Below are 22,648 nucleotides of genomic sequence, written 5' to 3'. Positions count from 1 at the left end.
TCGTGGATCCACTGTTGCAGGATGATAATTGTACTGTCCATCGCGCTAGGATTGTGCAGAATTTATTTGCCGAGCACCATACTGACATGCCACATCTCATGTGGCCCTCCAATTCGCCAGATCTCAATGTTATTGAGAAACAGGACATGTTGGAACGGGCTGTGAAGAAGAAACACAAACACCCTCCGAATTTGACTGCATTGAAGGACCACATGGTCATGGAATGGGTGCAATGCGATAAGAATGTGATACAGAGTCATATTGACAGCATGCCACGGAAAATCCGAGCTGTCATTAAAGCAGATGGTGATGTAATGCCATATTAACGTCTAATGTGAGCAATCCATATTATTTTTGTCTGGTGTATTTATGATCTCAGCAAGAGGCTCAGGCGGCATTTAGCAGTGGGAGCATTCTCCATACTTTAAGAGGACATTTAAATATACTATATGACCAAAATTATGTGGAGAACATTACAGTGACCAACATACAGTACACAGAGCATTATTACAGTGACTGCCATATAATCCAAGAACATCACAGTGACCGACATATAATACAGAAAGCATCACAGTGACCATCATATAATGAAGAGAACATCATAGTGACTGCCACATAATATAGAGCATCACAGTGACCACCATATAATGTAAAGAATATCACAGTGACCACTATACAATGGAGAACATCACAGTGACCGCCATAGCAGAAAACATCAGTGACTGCATATGATGCACAGAGCATCACAGTGACCGCCATATAATGCAGAGAGCATCACAGTGACTGCATATAATGCACAGAGCATCACAGTGACTGCCATATAATGCAGAGAGCATCACAGTGACCGCCATACAATATAGAGAGCATACAGAGAAAAGGATTTTCTCTTTGTTAGGTGCACTATAGAAGTTCATATAAAATATAACCTTTATTTCATTAATTAAAAATGTGTACCCTACCAGTGAAATAGTAAAAGCAATAATTCAAATTAAAGATAACATGAAATAAACAGATTTTAATTTCTGATATCGTCTCGCTCTCAGTTTTATATGCTATAATATCATAGGTAAATATTGCCTTATATTGTGGGATGATGGTGTTGTCTCTTATTGATGAATGCACTTGCACACAATTAAAGTGGGATGGCCTAAAAAAACGTAAAAATACAGGTCAGACTATACCAAAAAAAAATACAACTACACAGTAGGCCAAAATATGCATCCTCTCACTATTCGAGAATAATATAATTTAATAAAATAATAATAAATCAGTTAGGGACTTAAGAGACGTAAGTTAAGTTGGGCAGTTTGACTGGGGTGGTACACCTATCAAACCGTAACGCAGGTGTCCTAAGGCGAGCTCAGGGTGGACAGAAACCTCCCGTGGAGCAGAAGGGCTACCTCTTAAGTGACCTGTTGTAACAAAAACCACTCCGTGTGCTCAAAAACCTTCCAAATGTTAGTCTGGATTTGGGTATGCAGACACTAAATAAATGCTCTCCATTTTTTAAAGAAGACTATGACTTCCCTTTTCAATATTGAAGGTAGCCATACGTCTCTCACAATTATTTATTTATTTAACAGTTTCTTATATCGCGCAGCATATTCCATTGCGCTTTACAATTGGAAACATTGATCGAACAAAACAGGGTAATAACAGACAGACATAGAGGTAAGAGGGCCCTGCTTGCAAGCTTACAATCTATAGGGAAATAGGCATTGATACACAAGGATAAGTGCTATACAATAAAGTACGTCTAGCACAGAGATTTCTTTAGTTTTAACTAACACAAACATTGATGGTGATTTAGATTGTAAAGTGGGGTCTCTCAGCAGGATTGCAGCAGTTTTGGCTTTAGAAAATCAACAGGATGCAATGCCACCAGGAAAACGCCACAATACCACCAGAAAAACAATCCCTCCTCATAATAAATGTATCCCTGGTGTCAGGTTCTTAAAATGCAAGATAAATAAGATCTAGTTCACTTCTATTACTCACCTTGAGATATGACCCATAATACTTTGTTACATATGGACTATCGCACTGGCTCAGCACAGTGATTTCTTGTTGAATATCTTCTATTTCATCTTCTGCTTCTTCCAAGTCTATAATTTTTATAGCTATAACTTTTTGAGTCCTATTGTCAATCCCTTTAAAAACTTCTCCAAAGGATCCCTTGCCAATCTTCTCTAACTTTCTGAATAGTTCCTCGGGGTCTGCTTTTAGATTCTGTTAAGGAGAAACAAAAACATAGGTGTCAAAGGCATGTTACTGGAAGATGTAGGTTTATATGCCCTAGAAGACATTAAAAAGGAATTAGCAACTGACTATTATATTAATACACCACAATCTCAATCTTTCAAGTGTACAGAGAAGGCAGAGATCTAGAGACTAGTCTGAATAGCTGAGTTTTCAATCAACTGTCAAACTGCATCTGAAGAACAACATGTACTAGCAGGGCCGTAGCAGGACTGTAATGCGCCCTGTGCTGTCCCCAGCACCAGCATGTAACATCATAATGTCACAATGTGGAGAGAGGGGTACTGGACCTGTAAGAGGTCTAGAGTGAGGGGCTGAGCACCCAGAGCATCCTAAGGATGTAAATTGCAGGTGCCATGAGGCAGCGTCTAGGCCCAGTGCCATGGTGACAGCACCATTTGCACAGCCCTAGTTACAGCCCTGTTTACTACACACAAATATTTCCATGGGGATAATCTTAAATGTGGAGCCATACTGTACCCCCAGCATTCATTCGTCTAGGACTGCAATCAGTGGCCACCAGCTGATAATGGAGGCAACTCAAATAATAAATACATTTCTCACCTTTGAAAAGAGCAAGCAAGCTTCCCCACACACACGTAACTCTGGGCCTGATTCACTACTGTACGTAACTGCCGATTGTTGCGTACTGCGCATGAGTATGCATCGCAGTGCACATACACAAACTAGCCATTGCGATCGGGACTGCGATCTCAGACCCATCCCAGAGTGATTGACAGGAAGTGTAATTTGTGGGTGATGACAGGGGGGTGGTCGGGCGAACGCAGGCGTGCCAGTGCATTTCAACGCCGTAGCAGGGGCGTGCATAAATTATCCACTGCGATGGCCTATGCAGCCTGAGGCCTGATAGCGTGCATGGAAGTTATCAATCTCTGAGTAAGGTCAGGGCTTGTTCAAGTGTGCATGAGGCTGTGATGGTACTCGATGTTACCGATGGTTTCACAGTCTTGCTCAACATTACGGATGTGTACAGTAAGGTGGGTGTCCTTATGTAGTGCTGCATATGGCATTGCAATAGCAATGAATTAGCATACTATCGCAGTTGAACTACGTACGTAATCACTATTGCATTAGCAGGTGCGTATGGTAGTGAATCAGGCCCTCTGTTTAATCCCATTTATTATATAGTATTTTGTGAAACTAATGTAAGGTATTCTATATAGAGATCGTATTATGCCTATTTGCATTTAATAGTACCTGATATTACAGGCATTTGCTCTGTCGTACTAAAATAAAATATCATACAGATGGCCATAAAGCTAAATTATGTCCACGTTATAAAAATGGGTTGGGCACGGGATGCTGTCGCTCGAGATCCCGACAGAATCCAGACGCCGGCATCCTCACATGGTTAGGATACAGAGACCTGTTGGTCGGTGTCCTAACCCTAACCCCCCCTACCCCAACCTTCCATCCCCGTTGCCTAGACCTAACCTCCGCCCCAGCACACTAAACCTATCCCCTCCCTCCTTAGTGCCTAACGCTAACCCTGCCCCCTAGTGCCTAACCCTCCCCCTAACCCTGCTACTAACCTTCGGGATTCCAGCAGTCGGGATGCCGGCACCGGGGTTCTGACCAGTGTCTGGATGCCGGCATTCTGAGCACCGGAATCCCTGCAGTCGGGATTAGGAGGGCATCTTATAGAAATACCTGCTTGGTACGCCACAGGGTACTAAGCTCTCTAAAGTGATAAATTAGAAAGTGATAAATTAGAAAGTGATAAACTACCAGCCACTCAGCTCCTAACTGTCATGATACACTAGTCGATATATTTGTCCGATCTGCCAGATCACACGACATATCATCCACATCGGGCAGTGTGTGCCCAATATGTCGCTGACGATGAGTCATCAGCTAAATCACCCGTTGGACCTGCATGCAACACCCGTTGGACGATATAGTCAGCAGGGGCCATGCTGCCGAATACAGCATGGCCCCCGCTGTTGCGCCATCGCTCATGGAATCGGCAAGTGTGTACACCAACCTAGAGAGAGAGTTGCCAACTCTCTCTGGGAGAGATGACAAGCATGCAGCATAGGCCATTACGAAGCACTAAAATGCTTAGATTTTACACCAGGTGGTCTCAGTAGACCACCCAGTGCACATAAAGGCGTGCTTTCAGGGGCGTATCTGGGTGCACCTTGCACCCATAGAGTCTTATATTTAAGTGTCCGTAGTGGGATCAGTGGGAAAATGGCGCCAGCCATTTTCCTGGGTGAATCGCGCATGCGTAGTGCCGCTGTCCCCAGGAAACAGTGCGGGCGCCATTTTCCTGGAGACCTCCGCATGCGCAGTAAATTCTGGCACTAAGCTAAAATCTACTGCCAGTACAGTGCCAAGCCGGAGAGAGGAGTGGGCCCGCACTGAGTCTCCTCTCTTCAAAAACCCCTGCATGCTCACATACCCTGTCCCCGCACACTAACAGTGTGCCTCGGCGTGCAGAGGCAGAACAAACTATGCAGATACAGATTACAACTGTTAATAAATAAATACACATGGAGGCTTTTTCATTACAGGTGGCAATTTTCGGAGCATGAAGGGATTAAATTATGCTTGCCGACTTTATATATCTCCTCCCTGGGAGCAGACTGGGGAGGAGATTCGGTTGACATCTTAGGGGGGGCGGGGCCGGATTGTATAAGTCATTAGACCCCACCACAGTAAAAGGCCACGACTCGCTGGTCCGCGAGTAGGGGGCTGGGGCTAAATGACTCGATCCACAGCAATGAAAGCCCCTTAATTTAGATGTGTCCTCAGACATCATTGCTGCAGTCGTACCAAACAGCTCCTGGTCCCATGTGCTAGGCATGTTGTTTGCCGAAAAATGCATCTTTGTCGCAATGTGATGCAACAGGAGACACTGCTGATTAATTTGATATGTAATTGCACCTTTTTTTCCACGCCAAGTTCCATTGTGCTTCGTATACAGATTCAGTCATGCACAGATGATGCATATCAAATCAGCACAGTCTCCTGGTGCATCACATTGCGGCTAAGACGCATATTTGGCAAACAATATGTCTAGCAGAGTTGCACGTGACCTGGCGGCTCTCGCCAGGTATCTCGCGCCACTTGGCGTATTGAGGCTAGATGTATGAGGACAAATCTGTATACAGTATCTCCAACCCTTTATCTCATTTCAATGATCTTTAACGCATGTACTCTGCCTGTGAAAGCTGCTGCTCCATTGCAAAAGCACCCAACTTGCTCCACAAACCCATGCACGAGCATCACAATTACTAATGGCAGCTTGTTTGCAAGGCACCTTTCTCCTGCAATCTACAAGCGTTATCTCAGAGAAACGGTCTTAGAATAGTTGATGAATGTCTCAGTCTACACTGAAAGAATGGGGCTGGGGGTTGACATCTGATTGGCCAACACATATATGCCCTTCTGCCTCAGAACCAAGGTTCCTATGAATTAGTCCAATGAAAGATCTTATTTTGGCTTCCCAGGCGATTTACCCAGCACATCTATCAGCTGCACGGATGTCCAGAAGGCATAGTAGCCTGGAGAACTTTCATAAAGCAATACATAACAGACTTACGATTATCCATTGCCAGGGGCGCATTGGGAACTAAGGGGCATATGTATCAAAGCTTGATGAGAGATAAAATTGTGAAATATAGACCACCAACCAATCAGCTCCAAACTATCATTTCTTAAACACAACCTGCAAAATGTAAGTTAGAAGCTGATTGGTTGGTGATATATATTTCACAATTTTATCTCACATCAAGCTTTGATACATATGCCCCTAAGAGTGGCCCTGGAAAAATTTCTAATAGTGGCCTCACGATGGCAGCACCAAATTAACTTTAGGCAGAACTAAGTAGGCGGGGTTAGTACATCACTACACCTGTGTGGAAGCAGTTGGGTTTCAATATGCACGATAGTCTAGTGGCCCCAACACTCGCAAACCGGTAAGGTGTTGTGACAAACCCCAATCCTCCATATTCCAAATAACATCGCCCCTCACTGAGACTGAACACAGACCACAAAACTTCCAGTAAATAGACACACAACTCATTACCACAGACAGATCAAACTATTACAAATATCCAGCCTGTGGATCTCAAACAGAAAGAGTTGCACCCCCAAGATAACACCCATCACTCTTGTTCGTTTAACAGATCTCTCAATGGTAAGTGTGTGCCCAATGGCCATTCCGCCCCTGCAAAGAAGCCTTTAACACCACTGAAAGAGTTACCGCATTCTAGTAGATAAAGTAGAGTTGGACAATAGTTTGGCATGATGAGAGAGGATTGAACATTTTCCAATGCCAGGTGCTATATTTTGCTTAAGCCTAGGACTGTGCATCAACATCCCACAACACAACATCCCACAAACTTTACAGTCATGAGTAAGAATTCATAAACCAATCCACCTTGAGTGCATCATAGATAAGAAAACAGAATAATAAAAACTTCAAAAAGGAGCCGAATATTCCTTAGCACTACAGATAAAAAAAAAAAAAATACACACACACACATATATATATATATATATAGAAAAAAACATATTGAACATATAAAAAAAATTATATATACACATGATATATACATACACATATATATTTATAAATATATATTTATATTCTAGGAACAAAGGAGCGCACAATTGTAACATAGAAAAATACTTTATATAAAAGAAGAGTAATCTATCACGAAAACCGGAGTGACGAAACGCGTTTGGGTGTACACATATTGGGGTACAACATCGGCAGGACTTAAGACTAGGGGGGAGACTTATTAACCACCGAAGGGGCATCAGCGCATGTTATGTGCGCTGATACAGCTTCTCCCTATTGCGGTAAATGACAGGGGAGCTTTGCCGGCTCCAGGGCTGCACACGGAATCTCGTGATGCTTGCGAGATCCCGCACATTCTCAGTGGAGCCGGTCGGGACTGAGACACAGTGCATCAGCACTAGGCTGAAGCACTGTAGGCTCTAGCGGGGATTGCCGTAGGGGGAGGTTATCACCCCCCTGCTCCAGCCGATGAGATGTTAATACATCTAATCATTAGTGATTCCTGCTTCGCCTCGGTAAAAGACGCGAAGCAGGAAGCGTTATAGCGGCACGATAAGTACCGCTATAATACATCTCCCCCTAGGTGTGGAACTAACATAAACATAGCTAGCAGTGAAGTTCCGGAGTCTCTGTCGGCGGTTAATGTGCACAGTGGGGCAGATGTATTATAGCGGCGCGATAAGTCTCTTTACCGAGGCGAAACAGGAAGCACTACCGATGAGATGTATGAACATGGGAGTGATAACTCCCCCCTCCAGCGATCCCTGCCTGAGTACACAGAGCATCAGCCTAGTGCGGATGCACTGTGTCTCAGTCCTGGCCGGCTCCACTGAGCATATGGAGGATCTCACAAGCATCACGAGATCCCGCGTGCAGTCCTGGAGCCGGCAGCCCTTGTAGTAGGGGCAGCGCTGTGCCTGCTGTGGAGATAGGGTATCGCCAGGCTGCAGCTGTCGATAGCAGCAGCTGCAGCGGGCGGAACGGTCAGGCGAACTAACTTCATACATAGCCCTGCCTATAAGACAGCAGCACCAATAATGATAGGGGAGCATAGCACCCCTGTCATTTACCGGCCAGTCCCCCATTCATACATGGGGAAGAACCGGTATCAGCGCATGTAAGGTGCGCTGATGCCGCTTTGGCAGTTAATACATCTCCCCCCAGGGCTGCACATGGGATCTTGCGATATCCCGCACATGCTCAGTGGGGCCGGCCGGGACTGAGACTCAGCACATCTGCACTAGGCTGATGCGCTATGTGCTCAGGCAGGAATCGCCGGATGGGGGAGTTTTCACTCCCCTACTCCGGCCGATGAGATGTTAATACATCTCATCATTAGTGCTTCCTGCTTCGCCTCGGTAAAGAGGCGAAGCAAGAAGCGTTATAGCAGCACGAAAAATGCTGTTATAATACATCTGCCCCGGTGTGCAGAGAGCGGTCTTTACAAGGGATCAGGTGCAGGAGGAGTCCGTGACGATCAAGTATATCTGTACTGGAGACCAGGTCCAAAATGCGATCAAGTATATCTGTACTGGAGACCATGGCCAAAATGACCCCTGGAGGCCGACAGCATAAACAAGCTTGTCCTTTGCTGATTGCTTTTAACTTTGATGTACGTGATAATTACTTTTTTTATATATATATGATTTGATACCTTACAATTGTGCGCTCCTTTGTTCCTAGAACACATTACTAACAGTGGGGTGAAGCCAATCTAAGGAAGCAGCATGATTAAACAACATTAAAACGTGGATATTATATGGACTGCTCATTGAAATTTGAACATATAGCACAATTAGGAGTTGCTTATATAAAGCATTTCACTTTGTGTTGAGTAAAGTAGTAATGAATATATCAAGGCACAAAGTACCTAGCTGAAAAATATTACATATGGATTAATCTATAAAGGACAGTGCCCATCATCATTGTATAGGGGATAATAGTTAGGCAGCTCTTACACATACATTGTAATGGGTGTTATTTGCCAGCATATTTACAGCTGTTCTGACCTTATTACAGCCTATAAATGTAATGTGACAGTTACTAGTGCAGAGTGCAACCCCTATTACCTATTCCCCCTTCCCCACCATGCTTAGGCACTAGTACACATACAGTCCAGCACCCAGACTCTACAGTTTATTAACCCATCTGGCGGCTCCCTGCAGGTGATCGCTCATGCTCTGCACTGTACACCCTGGGCAGCTGAGTCTGCAGATGATCGCCCCTGCCCTGTAATCCTTGTCACAGCTGCAGAACACTGTACACCAGGCTGAGCAACAGCTGAGTCTGCAGAACTCGGGGATGTGCTGTGTCAGCAGCTGATAGATTACGGTGGGCTCCGGGATGAGGCCATAACTTACCTGCAGCCAGAGGCGTGACGGTCCACCGGGAATCTTCCCGGTGAAGTTTACATCCAATCCGCCTCTGTCCACTGCATACCATCTGCAGTCCAATGGGCAAACTGAGTGAATCAACCAAAACCTGGATCATTACCTAGGGAGCTATATGAATTTTCAAAAACAAACGATCAACTAAGCCCAGTTGTTAAGGGCAATATTGGGGAGAGGTGTCTAGTACTAAAGGGAGATAAAGTGGAGTAGTTGCCCAAAGCAACCTTTGAGCTTCTGTCATTTTAAAGACTTTGCTAGAAAAATCACAGAGGCTGATTGGTTGCTTTGGGCAACTTTCTCCACTTTATCTCTCTCCAAGGCTAGATACATCTCCCTCTATATGACTGCACTTTTGTGCTGATGATTGTGGTCAGTCACTGATTGGGCATAGCAGTTATGTAACTAAATAGCTGTGCATGCTAAATGTTTGAGGTTACATGCTTTATACGCTCCCCATTCTTCTGGAGGTCTTGATTTCTGTGGGATCCGGTTAAAATACCAACAGTCGGGATACCAGCGCTTAGAATGCTGGTGCCGGAATCCCGACTCCTGGCAGAATCCCGGCATCCAGACAGTAAATGCTGGGGTTAGGGGGAGGGTTATGGGTTAGGTTCTAGGGAGAGGTTGGGTTTAGGCACTAGGGAGAGGTTAGGTTTAGGTACCACGGAGGGAGGGGTAGGGAGAGGGGGATGGTTAGGATACTGAACAACAAGTGTCGGTATCTTAACCCTGTCAGGATAACGGCGTTAGAATTCTGACAACCAGGATCCTAAACGCTGGCATCCAGTACCCAACCCCATTCTGCTGCCTGCTGATTGGTGTTAGCAGCATTAAACAGAATCTTCAGCAGGAAACCATTGCCTGTTATAGTATTACAATACAGTACACTATGCCTGTCTTATCTATGGTCATGCTTTTTCCTTGACCACTGCCTCTGTACCATGACCACCCTGATTTTGCTATTTGTATGCGGACTGGACTGACTGCTGCTTGTGTACCCCAACACTGATAATTGTATGTTGCCTCCACTGACTGCTTCCTGTGTGTGAGATGCAAACATGTAAGTGTGTAAAATACAAACACACACCATTTAAGGGAATGAAAACAAAGTGACCCCAAATAAATAAGATTTTCCTCTCTTCAGATTCAATTGGTGGGGGCTTCAATTCAATTAGAAACCATATCCACATGTTCTTTAAAAAAGCTAAATGCATATACTGTGACCATAGCCTCCTAAAGCATCCATGCCGTTGTGAGTTATTCTGCCAGGTTTACTTCTTTTATATTCACAAGCAACTGCACTCTCACGACTACCCCTTTCCCAGTGTCATCTAATAACCCGGGTTACTGTACATGAACGTGCAGCAATTCGGGCCCAGTTGAAGGTCAAGCAACCCGGCATTTCAACTCGGGCAGCTAGCAGGGTTAAACACTAGTTCAAACCGGCCCGCAGTGCGGTGTAAACGGGTAACCTTGATTGAGACAAACCGGGTCTTGTTCACTGCATAGGAAGAGCCGGCGATCTCATCTCCAAGCTCCAGCTCAGCAGCGATGGCGGGTTGGGACACCAGTCTGAAAGGGGTCTCAGGCGGGTCGCACCCGGGATGGACGCGTGTACAAATCCTGGGTGCAACCCGCCAATTGCGATGTGGACAACAGCTCCCGGGGGGGGGGGGGGGATGAAAATGTGTGCTTTTTTTTAATACGGTTTTGAAACTGTTGCAGTTTTAACTTGTAAGAGTGATGTATGTTACAAAACAAGAGCTGGGATCTTTACATAGACCTTTTTATACAATGTAACAAGTATCTTTCCATGACTGTTCTCCACATGTGTCATATCTGTCATATGAGCCAGACATTCCTCTGCTGCACTCATCTGAATAACCTCTAAATCTAAACATTGTACACTCAGCAAAGATCAAGCATATGTCTCGTCTCCCTGGACTGGCTATGGATACAGCTTAGGAAACTCAAGGGCCTTTTAGGGTAACAGATGTTCAGGAGAGTGGTACAAGGTAGAATTTGGGAGGGGACATGGTCTACTGATCAGATCTTCCTAATAATACACATACAGCACCCCTAAAGGATCACTTTGAGGCACAATCTTGGGGACCACTACAAGATGCTGCTTTCTATACTGGCAGATCAGGATAGAGATCAAATGAATCTGGGAAACTTATTTGGAGGACAAGAAATAGCATTAAATTAGTGAAGAAGTGAACAGGTCTTTCTGTCCACATTTGGTAACATGTAAATACTCCTCACGTTGTAGAAAGTGAGACCGTTCTCTAAGCAACACTATAGAAGACCTAACCATCTATATACAGCACTTATTAGGGGTGGGGGGCACTTATGAAATCATTTGTTATAACCGTTCTTATGTGTCTCCAATTTAAAACACAAAATGCCAGATAGTATCTAATAAAGTTTATATAATCACGTAGGCCGTACATTACATAGTGTTACAGGTTATAGGTACATAGTTGCGTAGTTGTTAGATTGTAAAAAAAAAAAAAAAGATGACGTGTCCATTAAGTTTAACTGTTCACACTCAAAATGTATAAACATAATATGTAAGTATGAATATGAAACAAAGGCAAGCTGCTTTATGACGAGACCTGCGGATCTCATAGCAGAACACTTTTCAAATGATTCATCTGACACAAGTGACATTGTTTTCAGGAGTGACATCACTACCTTCTAAATATAGGTGATGGCAATACCATCACCAACCGGAACCATAAATAAATCACTGGTGAGTTACACAACCTATGTTCTGCCATTTTCCCTATTTTGCTCCAACCTGAATAGCTAGAACTACTCTTTAGCATTAGAATTAACACAATTTTCTTTACTACGCTTTCAGTTTTCAATAACATTACATTTCAGAACAATTATTAATGCTACCGGGCTTATTGAAAATCCCAATGAATACTTTATTACTGTAATTGTCTAGGTGTGTATTTATCCCTACATTTCATTATAACGTCACAAATATCCTGACACTGGGCAGGTCAGGGGTTTACATATAAACAAAGCTTTCCCAGTGACATAAACCACACAGAATAAATTATCCCACAGAACAGACTGGTCCAACTGATTGTCAGCCAGGATTCCCAAAGTACTGTAGTAGCTTGAAGATGCCACTTTACCCTACGTTATTAAACCAAGAAACAGTTTCTATTCTGCTGTCCTAGACACCTGCAGATCCATTTGCTAAAACTGCAGCTGCTATTTAGCTAATCCAGAAACCAACCAGTTTCATGAGAAACATCTGCAACTTCTCTGCACAAACTCTGATTTCATTGGCTAAAACTCCCTCTGATTTCATTGGATGGGTCTGAATTACATTGGCTTTCCAAGAAAAAAAATAAAACATTCCTGGAGTCAAAGATAATCTAGTGGCTGAAATAGTTTACCACACGTCAAGGTGTGGAAGAAACATTTATATTTTTACATTGAAGGGAATGGGACGAAGTTTAGTTGGCGCTAATATATGTATGAGTTTATGAGGGAGGCCCTAGAAGCCAGTTTACAGCAAGGACATGCTGTAGAGCTAATAAGATGGGCATGGGACTGTGGCCGATTCAGAGCCGGACGCTCTGACAGAGCGCTCGCTCTGAATCAGGGAGTCTTTTTTTTTTTAATGGAGTTGCCTCCTGGCCGCTTGCATTGCTGTGGGTTGCCACCCACAGCTAATGCGAGTGGCCAGGATGATGGTCGCGATGGTCAAGACCATCGGGCTTGCAACGAGACCCTTGTGGTAGGGTCTCGTGGCCGCAAGCCCCAGAGAGCTTTCGGCACTCTAACAGAGCCGAAAGCTCTCCCACTGACATCACTTGTGATGTCAGTGGGGCCGCCCCCAGACGGTAGGCGTTCTCATCGGAACCCCTCCGTCTGGGCAGCCACCCCCCTTGGCCCCCCCCACCAAAGGGTGCGTGCTGTCACTCAACTTCGACAGCACGCCTCCTTTGGTGCAAGATCCGGAGCGACGGATTGCCCATCGCTATCCGGGTCTCGCGCATACGCACGACGGAGCCGGCTCCATCGTGCGCATGCGCTCTGGGCCACCATCAACCCGTTTGCGAGCGCTCAGCGCTTGCGACCGGGTCTGAATCAGGCCCTGTATGTGGTGAGGGGATGTAGTTATGAGACCCTCAATACAGACAGGAGAATCCCACAAAAGACTGAAGATAGACGTCAAAATACAGACGCCTATCTTAACCCCGAAGCTGGAACGCTGAAGGACGCCAGCCCGAACTAGGTAAGTCCCGGGCACCCTTAGCATTAGCCACAGGGGGGGGGTTTAGGGAGCGGTATCAGGGTTAGTTTTTTTTGGGGGGGGGTTAGGCACTAAGGGGGGGGGGGCAACTTAGGTTTAGGCACTAACGGGGAGGGTTTAGGTGCGGGGTGGGAAGGGTTAGGCTACAAAAAGGGAGGAGGGTAAGTATACCTGCCAGATCCCTGTTGGGATACCAACCATTCGGGATGCTGCTGTCGGCATTATGACAGGAGGCATCCAGACAGCCGGCATTACATACCCATTCCGTGGTGAGAATACTGCTTTTATTTTGACCATTGGACTCTGTGTGGTGATCATGCATGGCATGAGACTTTATGGTGAGAAAGTAGCTATTATGCTACTACCATGGGGAAGTTTATTAATGTAAAGTGGCACTTCTCCTGGATTAGTAGCAGATGTATGGTGGGGATGGGGAAGGCGATGGGGTGGAAGAGAGAAAAATGATTGTGAGCATTCCTCCTCATGACAAACAAGTAATGGAAATGCTGTATACCCTCACTGATATACATTTGTGGGGTTCAGCCAATTATATGTATATACACATGTATACAGTATATATATATATATATATATATATATATCCATATAACTGTATATACAGTGAGTAAAATAAGTATTGAACACATCAACATTTTTCTCAGTAAATATATGTGTAATGGGGCTATTGTAATAAAATTTTCACAAAATGTCAGCAACAACCCCTGCAATCCACACATGTACAGAAATCAAACCATAGATGTCCATAAATTAAGTTGTGTAATAATGTGAAATGACAAAGGGAAAAAGTATTGAACACGCTTACTGAAATGTATTTAATGCTTCGTACAATAGCCTTTGTTATTATCATTATCAGTTATTTATATAGCGCACACATATTCCGCAGTACTTTACAGAGAATATTTGGCCATGCACATCAGTTCCTGCCCCAGTGGAGCTTATATTCTATGTCCCCTATCACATGCTCACACATACACAGTAGGGTTAATTTGTGTTGGGAGCCAATTAACCTACCAGTATATTTTTGGAGTGTGGGAGGAAACCGGAGCACCCAGAGGAAACCCACGCTAGCACAAGGAGAATATACAAACTCCGCACAGGTAGGAACGTGGTGGGAATCGAACCTACTACCTCAGTGCTGTGAGGCAGTAATGCTAACCATTACACTGTCTGTGCTGCCCATGCTAATGACATCTTCAAGACACCTCCTGTATGGGGAAACTAGTCACATGCATTGCTCAGGTGTGATTTTGGCCCATTCTTCCACACAAACAGTCTGCAAAACTTGAAGGTTCCATGGACCCCTTCTATGAACTCTGATCTTTAGTTATTTCCATAGATTTATAATTGGATTCATATCAGGTGATTGGCTGGGCCATTCTAGCAGCTTTATTTTCTTTCTCTGAGACCAATTGAGAGTGTCCTTGGTTGTGTGTTTGGGATCATTGTCTTGCTGAAATGTCCACCCTCATTTCATCTTCAGCATCCTGGTAGATGGCAGCAAATTTTTATCAAGAATATCTCACATTTTTCCATTCATCCTTCCTTCAATCATATGAAGTATGCCAGTACCGTATGCTGAAAAACAGCCCCACACCATGATGTTCCTACCTCCAAACTTCACTGTTGGTATGGCGTTTTAGGGGTGACGTTATTACACATAACTTAATTTATGGACATCTATGGTTTGTTTTCTTTGCATGTGTGAATTACATGGGTTGTTGCTGACATTTGGTGAAATTTCATTACAATAGCCCCAGTACACATATATTTACTGAGAAAAATGTTGATGTGCCCAAAACGTATTTTACACGCTATATATCTATATCTATATATATATATCTATATCTATATGTATAGAACATGTAGAGGGGCATTCACAATTCCTATGCAATAGTGCAGGGGTGCCTTCCTTGAGATAATGTAGAAATGTGAAGTCTGTTAAAAACAGCAACAGGCGGCACTCCACGGACTTTATAAGTGAAGATAAATGACTTTATTCACCAACGTTTCAAGACCTATGTGGTCTTGTCATCAGGGTGTGAAACATATATATATATATATATATATATATATATATATAACACACACACACACATATATATATATATATATATATATATATATATATATATATATATATATAAGATGAGCATATTAGATTTATGAAGAAATTAGAAATCACTTTCACTTTTGTTGCACTCACAGAGTCTTCCCTCAAACTCTGCGCCGACGACTTGAGCCTTGCCCCTAGCTGCTGCTACACTACAGCACATCCCTCCCAGACCAGTCCTCGCCCTGAGCCTAGTGAAGAGAAAGACTTGCGAGATGATGATGTCATCACCTCGCAAGATCAGTCAGTAGCATTTCCAAGGCGCTGCTGGCTAAAGCACAGTAATCAATAAGTCCCGGAGACATCCCCCCATAACCATATCATGCCTTCACGCCATCCACTGCTGCAGGAAGTCATTAAGTTTAAATAAATGATAACAGAGAAAATTACATTAACAAAAGAAAAGTCTTCACGGTGCAGTGGGTTGGTTGCTGGGCTGGCAGGCCCTCTAAGCCGCAGAGCCCCATAGCAAGTGCACCCGTTGCACTCTCTATAGTTATACCAGTGGAAGCCAGCTTCCTGGCACTAGGAAGTGTCAGTTTATTTGGGGTGAGCGTTTGGACATGGGACCCCCTGAGCTGTTCTGGCTGGACCTCTTCAGGGCATCACCATTTAATGTATATCACCTTTCACACATATTCTACTTTTATTATTATCTTAACACTCATTAGTTACCTTTACACACCTGATACTTTAACACTTCACTGTCACCCATCTTTTCGTGTGATGCCCTGGGGAGGTCTTTGGCTGGGCTGTCTTTTGGGGTGCTCTGCGTCCCAGATGTGAACCCCAGAGTGTTAGGGACCTGCTCAATGAGGTGACCTTGACCAAGTGGGCAGGCCCGTATCATTGGCCATTGATATGCAAACTACTTCTGAAATTCTATTTAATAAATTTAAATGTAAACAGTAATGATCGCATAGTGCATCTGCAACTCTGTTTTTGTGTATGTTACTTTAAAATCTTAGCATGATGGCACCTTTCATTACCAGTAGGGGGTGCAGTCTAGAGCCCCTCCCTAAGCAATGAATATTAGACAGTATAAAATGCTGGTGTCACTGGCAAATAGGTGTGTTGTATAGGAGGAGTGACATTGGAGGTCTACCTGGTACCTGATTTATAACTGGATTTTGGCTTACACTTGCGGCAGTGGAATATCCGGATCCCATCGCTGTCTGTTGTGTCTATCCATCGTGCCTGTTTATACCATCTATCTGGTACGGAGGTTTTACTCCCATTTTTAATACTGTTTGTCTATTAAATGTAGTTTTTAAAATACTAAACCATGTGAAGTTTTCATTTTTTTTCTCTGAGAGATACTGCTGTTAATGGAGGATAAAGAAACCCTTATGAGATTCATTACAGTTTTTCTCAAGTAAGAATGAATGTGAGCATCTTGCTGTCTGCTTCATTATTTTATCTATGTGATGGTTAAAGAAACCTTGATGGGATTGACACTTAACCTCTATAGGTATTATTCATGTGAGCATTCTCTATAATAGGAGGGCACGTTATACTGGTGGTCCTGTAATTTATTCTACACGGAAGGATTTAAAAGGACATTCATATTTGACCTACTCCTTTTGAAGTTTACATAAACTAATTTTTTTTCTCTAATATATTGCCATCTGTTTATTTCATATGTGCTTGGTTGGCGTATTCTACTTAAGAAGATGCTATTACTGCTGATTCCTCTACAGATGGAATAATCTACTGGATTGAATATTTGGCGCAAGGACTTTTTTGTCATTATATTGTTTTTATGCCATTGTGACAAGTTAGGGTGACTTGTTTCTGACAAATTCCATGCTGCCTTATTTTGCGCCTTACCTATAAGTTGTTTCTTCTTTTTTATTAGTGTTGTACATAATATTTATTTTATAACCCTCACCTAAAACAGCCTTTTTATACTATTCAATGCATGCCAAGTATTTACTTCCAGACTGTATTACTCTATGTCACCCTCCACCATGTATAGTAGGACAACAAATAATCTGTTCCTGCATATAAAAAGGAGATGGAACTCGTGAACTCAAACTAAGCAATAAATTACTTACATTGAGGTTGTAATCAAACACATTGTAAGCCTCTTATGGGGCACTTTAATTACATTCGACATAGGGGAATTGCAGGCAATGTGCCATTGGGACAGTATGTGGATGCCAGGAATGGAATCTAGCTGAGCCTGAGCACAAGAAAATGCATAATGTTAGCCTCCTGTAAGCTGAAGTGCCGAATGTAATGGGATAGATACCTAATATCGTTTATGACCCCCTCTAGCCGGGTGAAGTGCAGCAACTCAACGTGGCATCGATTCCACAAGTGGATGGAAGATCTCTGGAGAGATGTTGACCCATGCTGTCTGGATAGCTTCCCACAGTTTATGATATTTGTAGGTGCAGGATCTTGGGTGCCAATGACCTCTCCACCATGTTATCCTTTATTTATATGGCGCCACAAGTGTTCCGCAGCGCCTTACATAGTACATAAACTAGTAAGTGAACAAGAAACAAGTAACTTACAGTACATTACAGTGCAGGAAAAGGACAAGACTTATATACATTGCTGCAACAGCGTTTAAAGCACTCACTATAAGCAGCAGGGAGTTGGCAGTCAAGTGTTAGGTGCCCTTATGGGGAGTAAGGAGTAGAAGAAAATGCAAAGAGAAGCACATGAGGTAAGAGGTCCCTGCTTGTGAGAGCTTACATTCTAAAGGGGGGCAGACAGACAGGCGTGACACAGAAGGGGAAGATAGGGTGGAAAGAGCATGAAGTGGTTTAGGATGAGAGCTGGAAGGCCTTGATGAAGTAGTGGGTCTTGAGAGCCCGCTTGAAGATTTGTAGAGAGGTGGAGAGTCTGAACGGGCAAAATCTTGGATGAGAGAGTGGGAGGAAGTAATCAGTTGGCAAGAGAGGCGGCATGCATTTGTTGAGCGAAGTGGGCGGGCGGGAGTGTGAAGGGAGAGAAGGCCAGAAATGTATGTGGGAGAGAATTTGGTGAAGGCTTTGTAGGCGAGTGTAAGAACCTTGAATTGGCATCTGAAAGTGAAGGGGAGCCAGCGTAAGGCTTGAAGGAGAGGGGAAGCAGATGTAGAACGTCTGGAGAGGAGGATGAGTCGAGCAGCAGCATTGAGAAATGACTGTATTGGAGAGAGGTGAGAGACTGGGAGGCCAGCTAGGAGAAGGTTACAGTAGTCCAATCTGGAGATGACCAGCAAGTGGATGAGGGTTTTAGTGGCATCCTGGGTGAGGAAGGATCTAATCCTGGAGATATTTTTTAGGTGGAAATGGCAGGACTGCGAGGGTTGCTGAATGTGTAGTTTAAAGGAGAGGGAGGAGTCTAGGATAACTCAAAGACAGCGCACTTTGGGGCTAGAGGAGATAGTTGTGCAATCTATAGACAGTGAAATTGTGGGAAGTGAGGTAGTGGAATAGGGAGGGAAGATGATCAGCTCAGTCTTAGACATGTTAAGTTTAAGAAAGCGCTGGGACATCCATGAAGAGACAGCTGGATATATGAGTGAGTGGGAGAGATCAGGGGTGGATAGGTAAATTCGTGTATCAGCAGCATAGCGATGATATTGGAGGTAAAAGGAGTTTATGAGTTCACCTAAAGAGGACGTATAAAAGGGAGAAAAGGAGAGGTCCAAGAACAGAGCCTTGGGGAAATCCTACTGTTAGTGGAAGTTGGGGGGGGGGGGGGAAGAGGAGTCATGAGAGAAGACAGAGAAGGAACGATCAGAGAGGTAGGAGGACAGCCAGGAGAGGGCAGTGCCACATAAACCAATAGAGTGAAGGATTTGTAGAGTGTCAAATGCAGCATAGAGGTCAAGGAGAATGAGCAGAGAATAGTGGCCCTTTGATTTGGCAGCATGGTGGTCATTGCTGACTTTCGTGTGGGCAGTTTCAGTGGAGTGGAGAAAACGGAAGCCAAACTGACATGAGTCAAGTAGGGAGTGGGAGGAAAGAAAGGTGGCAAGGTGGTTGTAAACAATACGCTAAAGGAGTTTGGAAGCAAAAGGGAGAAGAGAGATGGGTCGGTAGTTGGAGAGTATGTTAGGATCAAGGGTAGGTTTTTTAAGAGTGGGGGAGGCAAGGGCATGTTTGAATGCAGAAGGGACAGTGCCAGATGATAGGAAGAGATTAAGGAGGTGAGCAAGATGGGAACAGGCAGAAGGAGACAGGTAGGAGAGCAGACGGGAAGGGATTGGGTCAAGAGGGGAGGAACGGATGAGGGCCATGACTTTATCTCCAAACAGGGAAAAAGGATGTCAGAGTTGGTGAGGCAGAAGGGGAGGAGTGGTCAGGGAAAGGAGGGGCAGGAGTGCTGAGGGTCTGATGGGATAGGATGTCCTCATGTAAGGAGTCAATTTTAGATGTAAAGTAGGTGGCAAAGTCAAGGGCAGAGAGCGAGGAGGGGAGGCGAGGAGGGGAAGGGCAGAGGAGGGAGTTGAAGGTGGCAAAGAGACGCCGGGGGTTTGAGGACTGGGAGGAGATGAGGTTCTTGAAATATGCTTGTTTGGAGAGGGACAGGACAGCACTGTAGGATGAGAGAATAAATTTGAAATAGAGGAAGTCAGCCTTAGAGCGTGATTTTCTCCACTGACGCTCGGCAATTCTTGAACACTTTTGCAGGTATCTGGTGCATTTTGAATGCCAGGGTTGTGGTGTGGATCTGCGAGGGTGAGTAGTTATTGCCAGAGCAAAAGAGGCAAGAGCAGAAATAAGGGAGGAATTGTACAGGGAAGTGGCTTGTTTAGGACAGGAGAGAGAAAGGATAGGGGAGAGAAGAGAGTCCAGCAGGGAGGAAAAAGCCTCAATGTTACGCTTAGTAATGGTAGCCTTAGGAGGTAAAGGGTGGGAGGGAGAGAGGGATAATTTAAAGGAGAGAAGGTGATGGTCAGAGAGGGGCAATGGGGAATTGGAGTAATCAGAAATATCACAACGGTGAGTAAAGACCAGGTCAAGTGAGTGCCCACTCACATGGGAGGGTGATGAGGTCCATTGGACGATACCAAATGAAGAGGTGAGGGTAAGGAGTTTAGCGGCAGAGGATTCTGTGGGAATATCAATAGAAATATTAAAATCACCTAGGATAATGAAGGGAAGATCTGAGGAGAGAAAATGAGGGAGCCAGGAAGCGAAGTTGTCAAGGAATTTGGAGGGAGTGCCAGGGGGACGGTAAATGACAGCTACTCTGAGGTTTACTGGTTGGAAGAGGCGTATAGCATGAACCTCAAATGTGGGGAATGTAAGGGATGGTTCAGAGGGTATTAGCTGGTAAGAATAACTGGTGGATAGGACCCCAACACCACCACCATGGCGACCCCCAGGCCAAGGGGTGTTGGAGAAGGTGAGGCCCCCAGAGGATAGAGCAACAGGAGAAATGGTGTCAGAGGATGAGATCCAGGTTTCAGTAATGACCATGTTCCATAAAAGCTTGATTGGGTTCATGTCGGGTGAACGTGGTGGCCACAAAATTCATCGGAACTCTCCAGAATGCTCCTCAAACCAATCCTGGACAACTTGGGACAGATGGCACAGTGCATTTTCGTGCTGGAATAGTCCATCATTGTAGTGGTAAATGAAGTCAATGAAGGGCTGCAAATGGTCATCAAGCAATGCAATGTAGGAGTTATCAGTCAATGACATGTTCAGGCGGACCAGCAGACCAAACCCATGCCATGTGAACACACCCCACACCATTTTGGAATCACCACCAGCCTGCATGGTGCCTTGTTGACAATTAGGGTCCGTGGCCTCATGTGGTCTGCGCCACACCCAAACCCTACCATCAGCCCGAAACAGCTGGAACCACGACTCATCTGGCCACGCCACATATCGCCAGTCCTCCAGGGTCTAATTAGCAATGTCACAAACCTATGTGAGGTGCTGTGTACATTGTCATAATGTCAACAGGGGCATTCTGGTGGGTCTTCTGCTCCCATATCCCATGGAAGCTAAAGAACGCTGCACTGACCTGCTGGATAAGCATCTGGTACCTCCTGCATTGAATGTGGATGTGATTTGAGCTAGTGTTACCTTGTCTGTTACCACGGACAATTCTGACCAGATGCTGCTGGTCTAGACCATTAAGCAGGATGTAGTTTAGATGCCGAAGCAAAGGATGCCAGCTGTTGAAATTCCAGCATCGGAATGCCGACCCGAAACATAACAGCGGCGACTGAATCCTGACGCCAGTTGAGATGCAGACTCCGGAATTTCGGCAGCTGGCATCCGGAACATAAGTATAGCGGGCCAGGTTAAGTGTTAGCAGGGGGGGGGGTGAGGGTTAGGCACCACAGGAGGGTTAGCTACTGGGGGGGAGGGTTAGGTTTAGACACCACTGGGGAGAGGGGTTAGGGTTAGGCACCAAGGAGGGAGGGTTAGGTTTAGGCACTAACAGGAAGGGTTAGGGGAAGAAGGGGGGGAAGGGTTTGCATACTTACAGGACCGCTGTCAGGATACTGAGCATCGGGATGCCACTGTCTGTATTTTCACAGCTGGCACCCCGACTGCCAGCTGTCGGAGTGCCAGGTTAATGGGGGTTCATACCCAACCCCCATTAAGCACCGGTGGTCGGCCACTGCGCTGTCCACGGTGGATGGTAATGTTTTCAATTAGGTATTACCAGTACACACGTGACGCCATAGATTGAGGAATGTTGAATGTCCACACAACTTCCGAAAAGTAATGTCCCATCTGTCGGGCACCCACTATCCTGCCCCGTTCGAACTCCGATAATTCATGTTGTGCTGCTATAGACATCCCAGCTGGTTCAAACTGACTCACGACATGTCAGATTACAACTGATGCAGGTTTGGGCATTTCCAAGACGCAACCTACCATTACTTTTACATACTGCTATTCCATATCTTTTGGCACTTCACTGTATTTGTGGTTTATGTTCAGTGCTCACATAATACATACATACATACATACATACAGTAGGCTAACATGCATTTTTTTGCCCACCCCAACGGGGATGCGAGATAAAGTGAACGATGCAGGGACAATGTGTGTGCCGTTTGTGGC

The 22,648-nt window shown here is 44.7% G+C and overlaps 1 protein-coding gene across 2 annotated transcripts in view; it reads right to left on the bottom strand.

Moving 5' to 3' along the window:
* STK24 (serine/threonine kinase 24) overlaps window positions 1–22,648 on the bottom strand; it is a 64,055-nt gene that overhangs the window by 28,068 nt on the left and 13,339 nt on the right. For both annotated transcript variants that reach the window (XM_088456983.1, XM_088456992.1), the window contains exon 2: window positions 1,999–2,229. In XM_088456983.1, the coding sequence (XP_088313109.1) occupies window positions 1,999–2,229 (231 nt within the window). The remainder of the gene's footprint in view (window positions 1–1,998; window positions 2,230–22,648) is intronic.

Source organism: Taudactylus pleione, unplaced genomic scaffold, assembly GCF_031769625.1.
Source record: "Taudactylus pleione unplaced genomic scaffold, aTauple2 ptg000041l, whole genome shotgun sequence".
Classification (NCBI taxonomy): Eukaryota; Metazoa; Chordata; class Amphibia; order Anura; family Myobatrachidae; genus Taudactylus; species Taudactylus pleione.
Note: the sequence above shows the minus strand (reverse complement) of the source record. Positions and strands in the feature narration are given on the sequence as shown.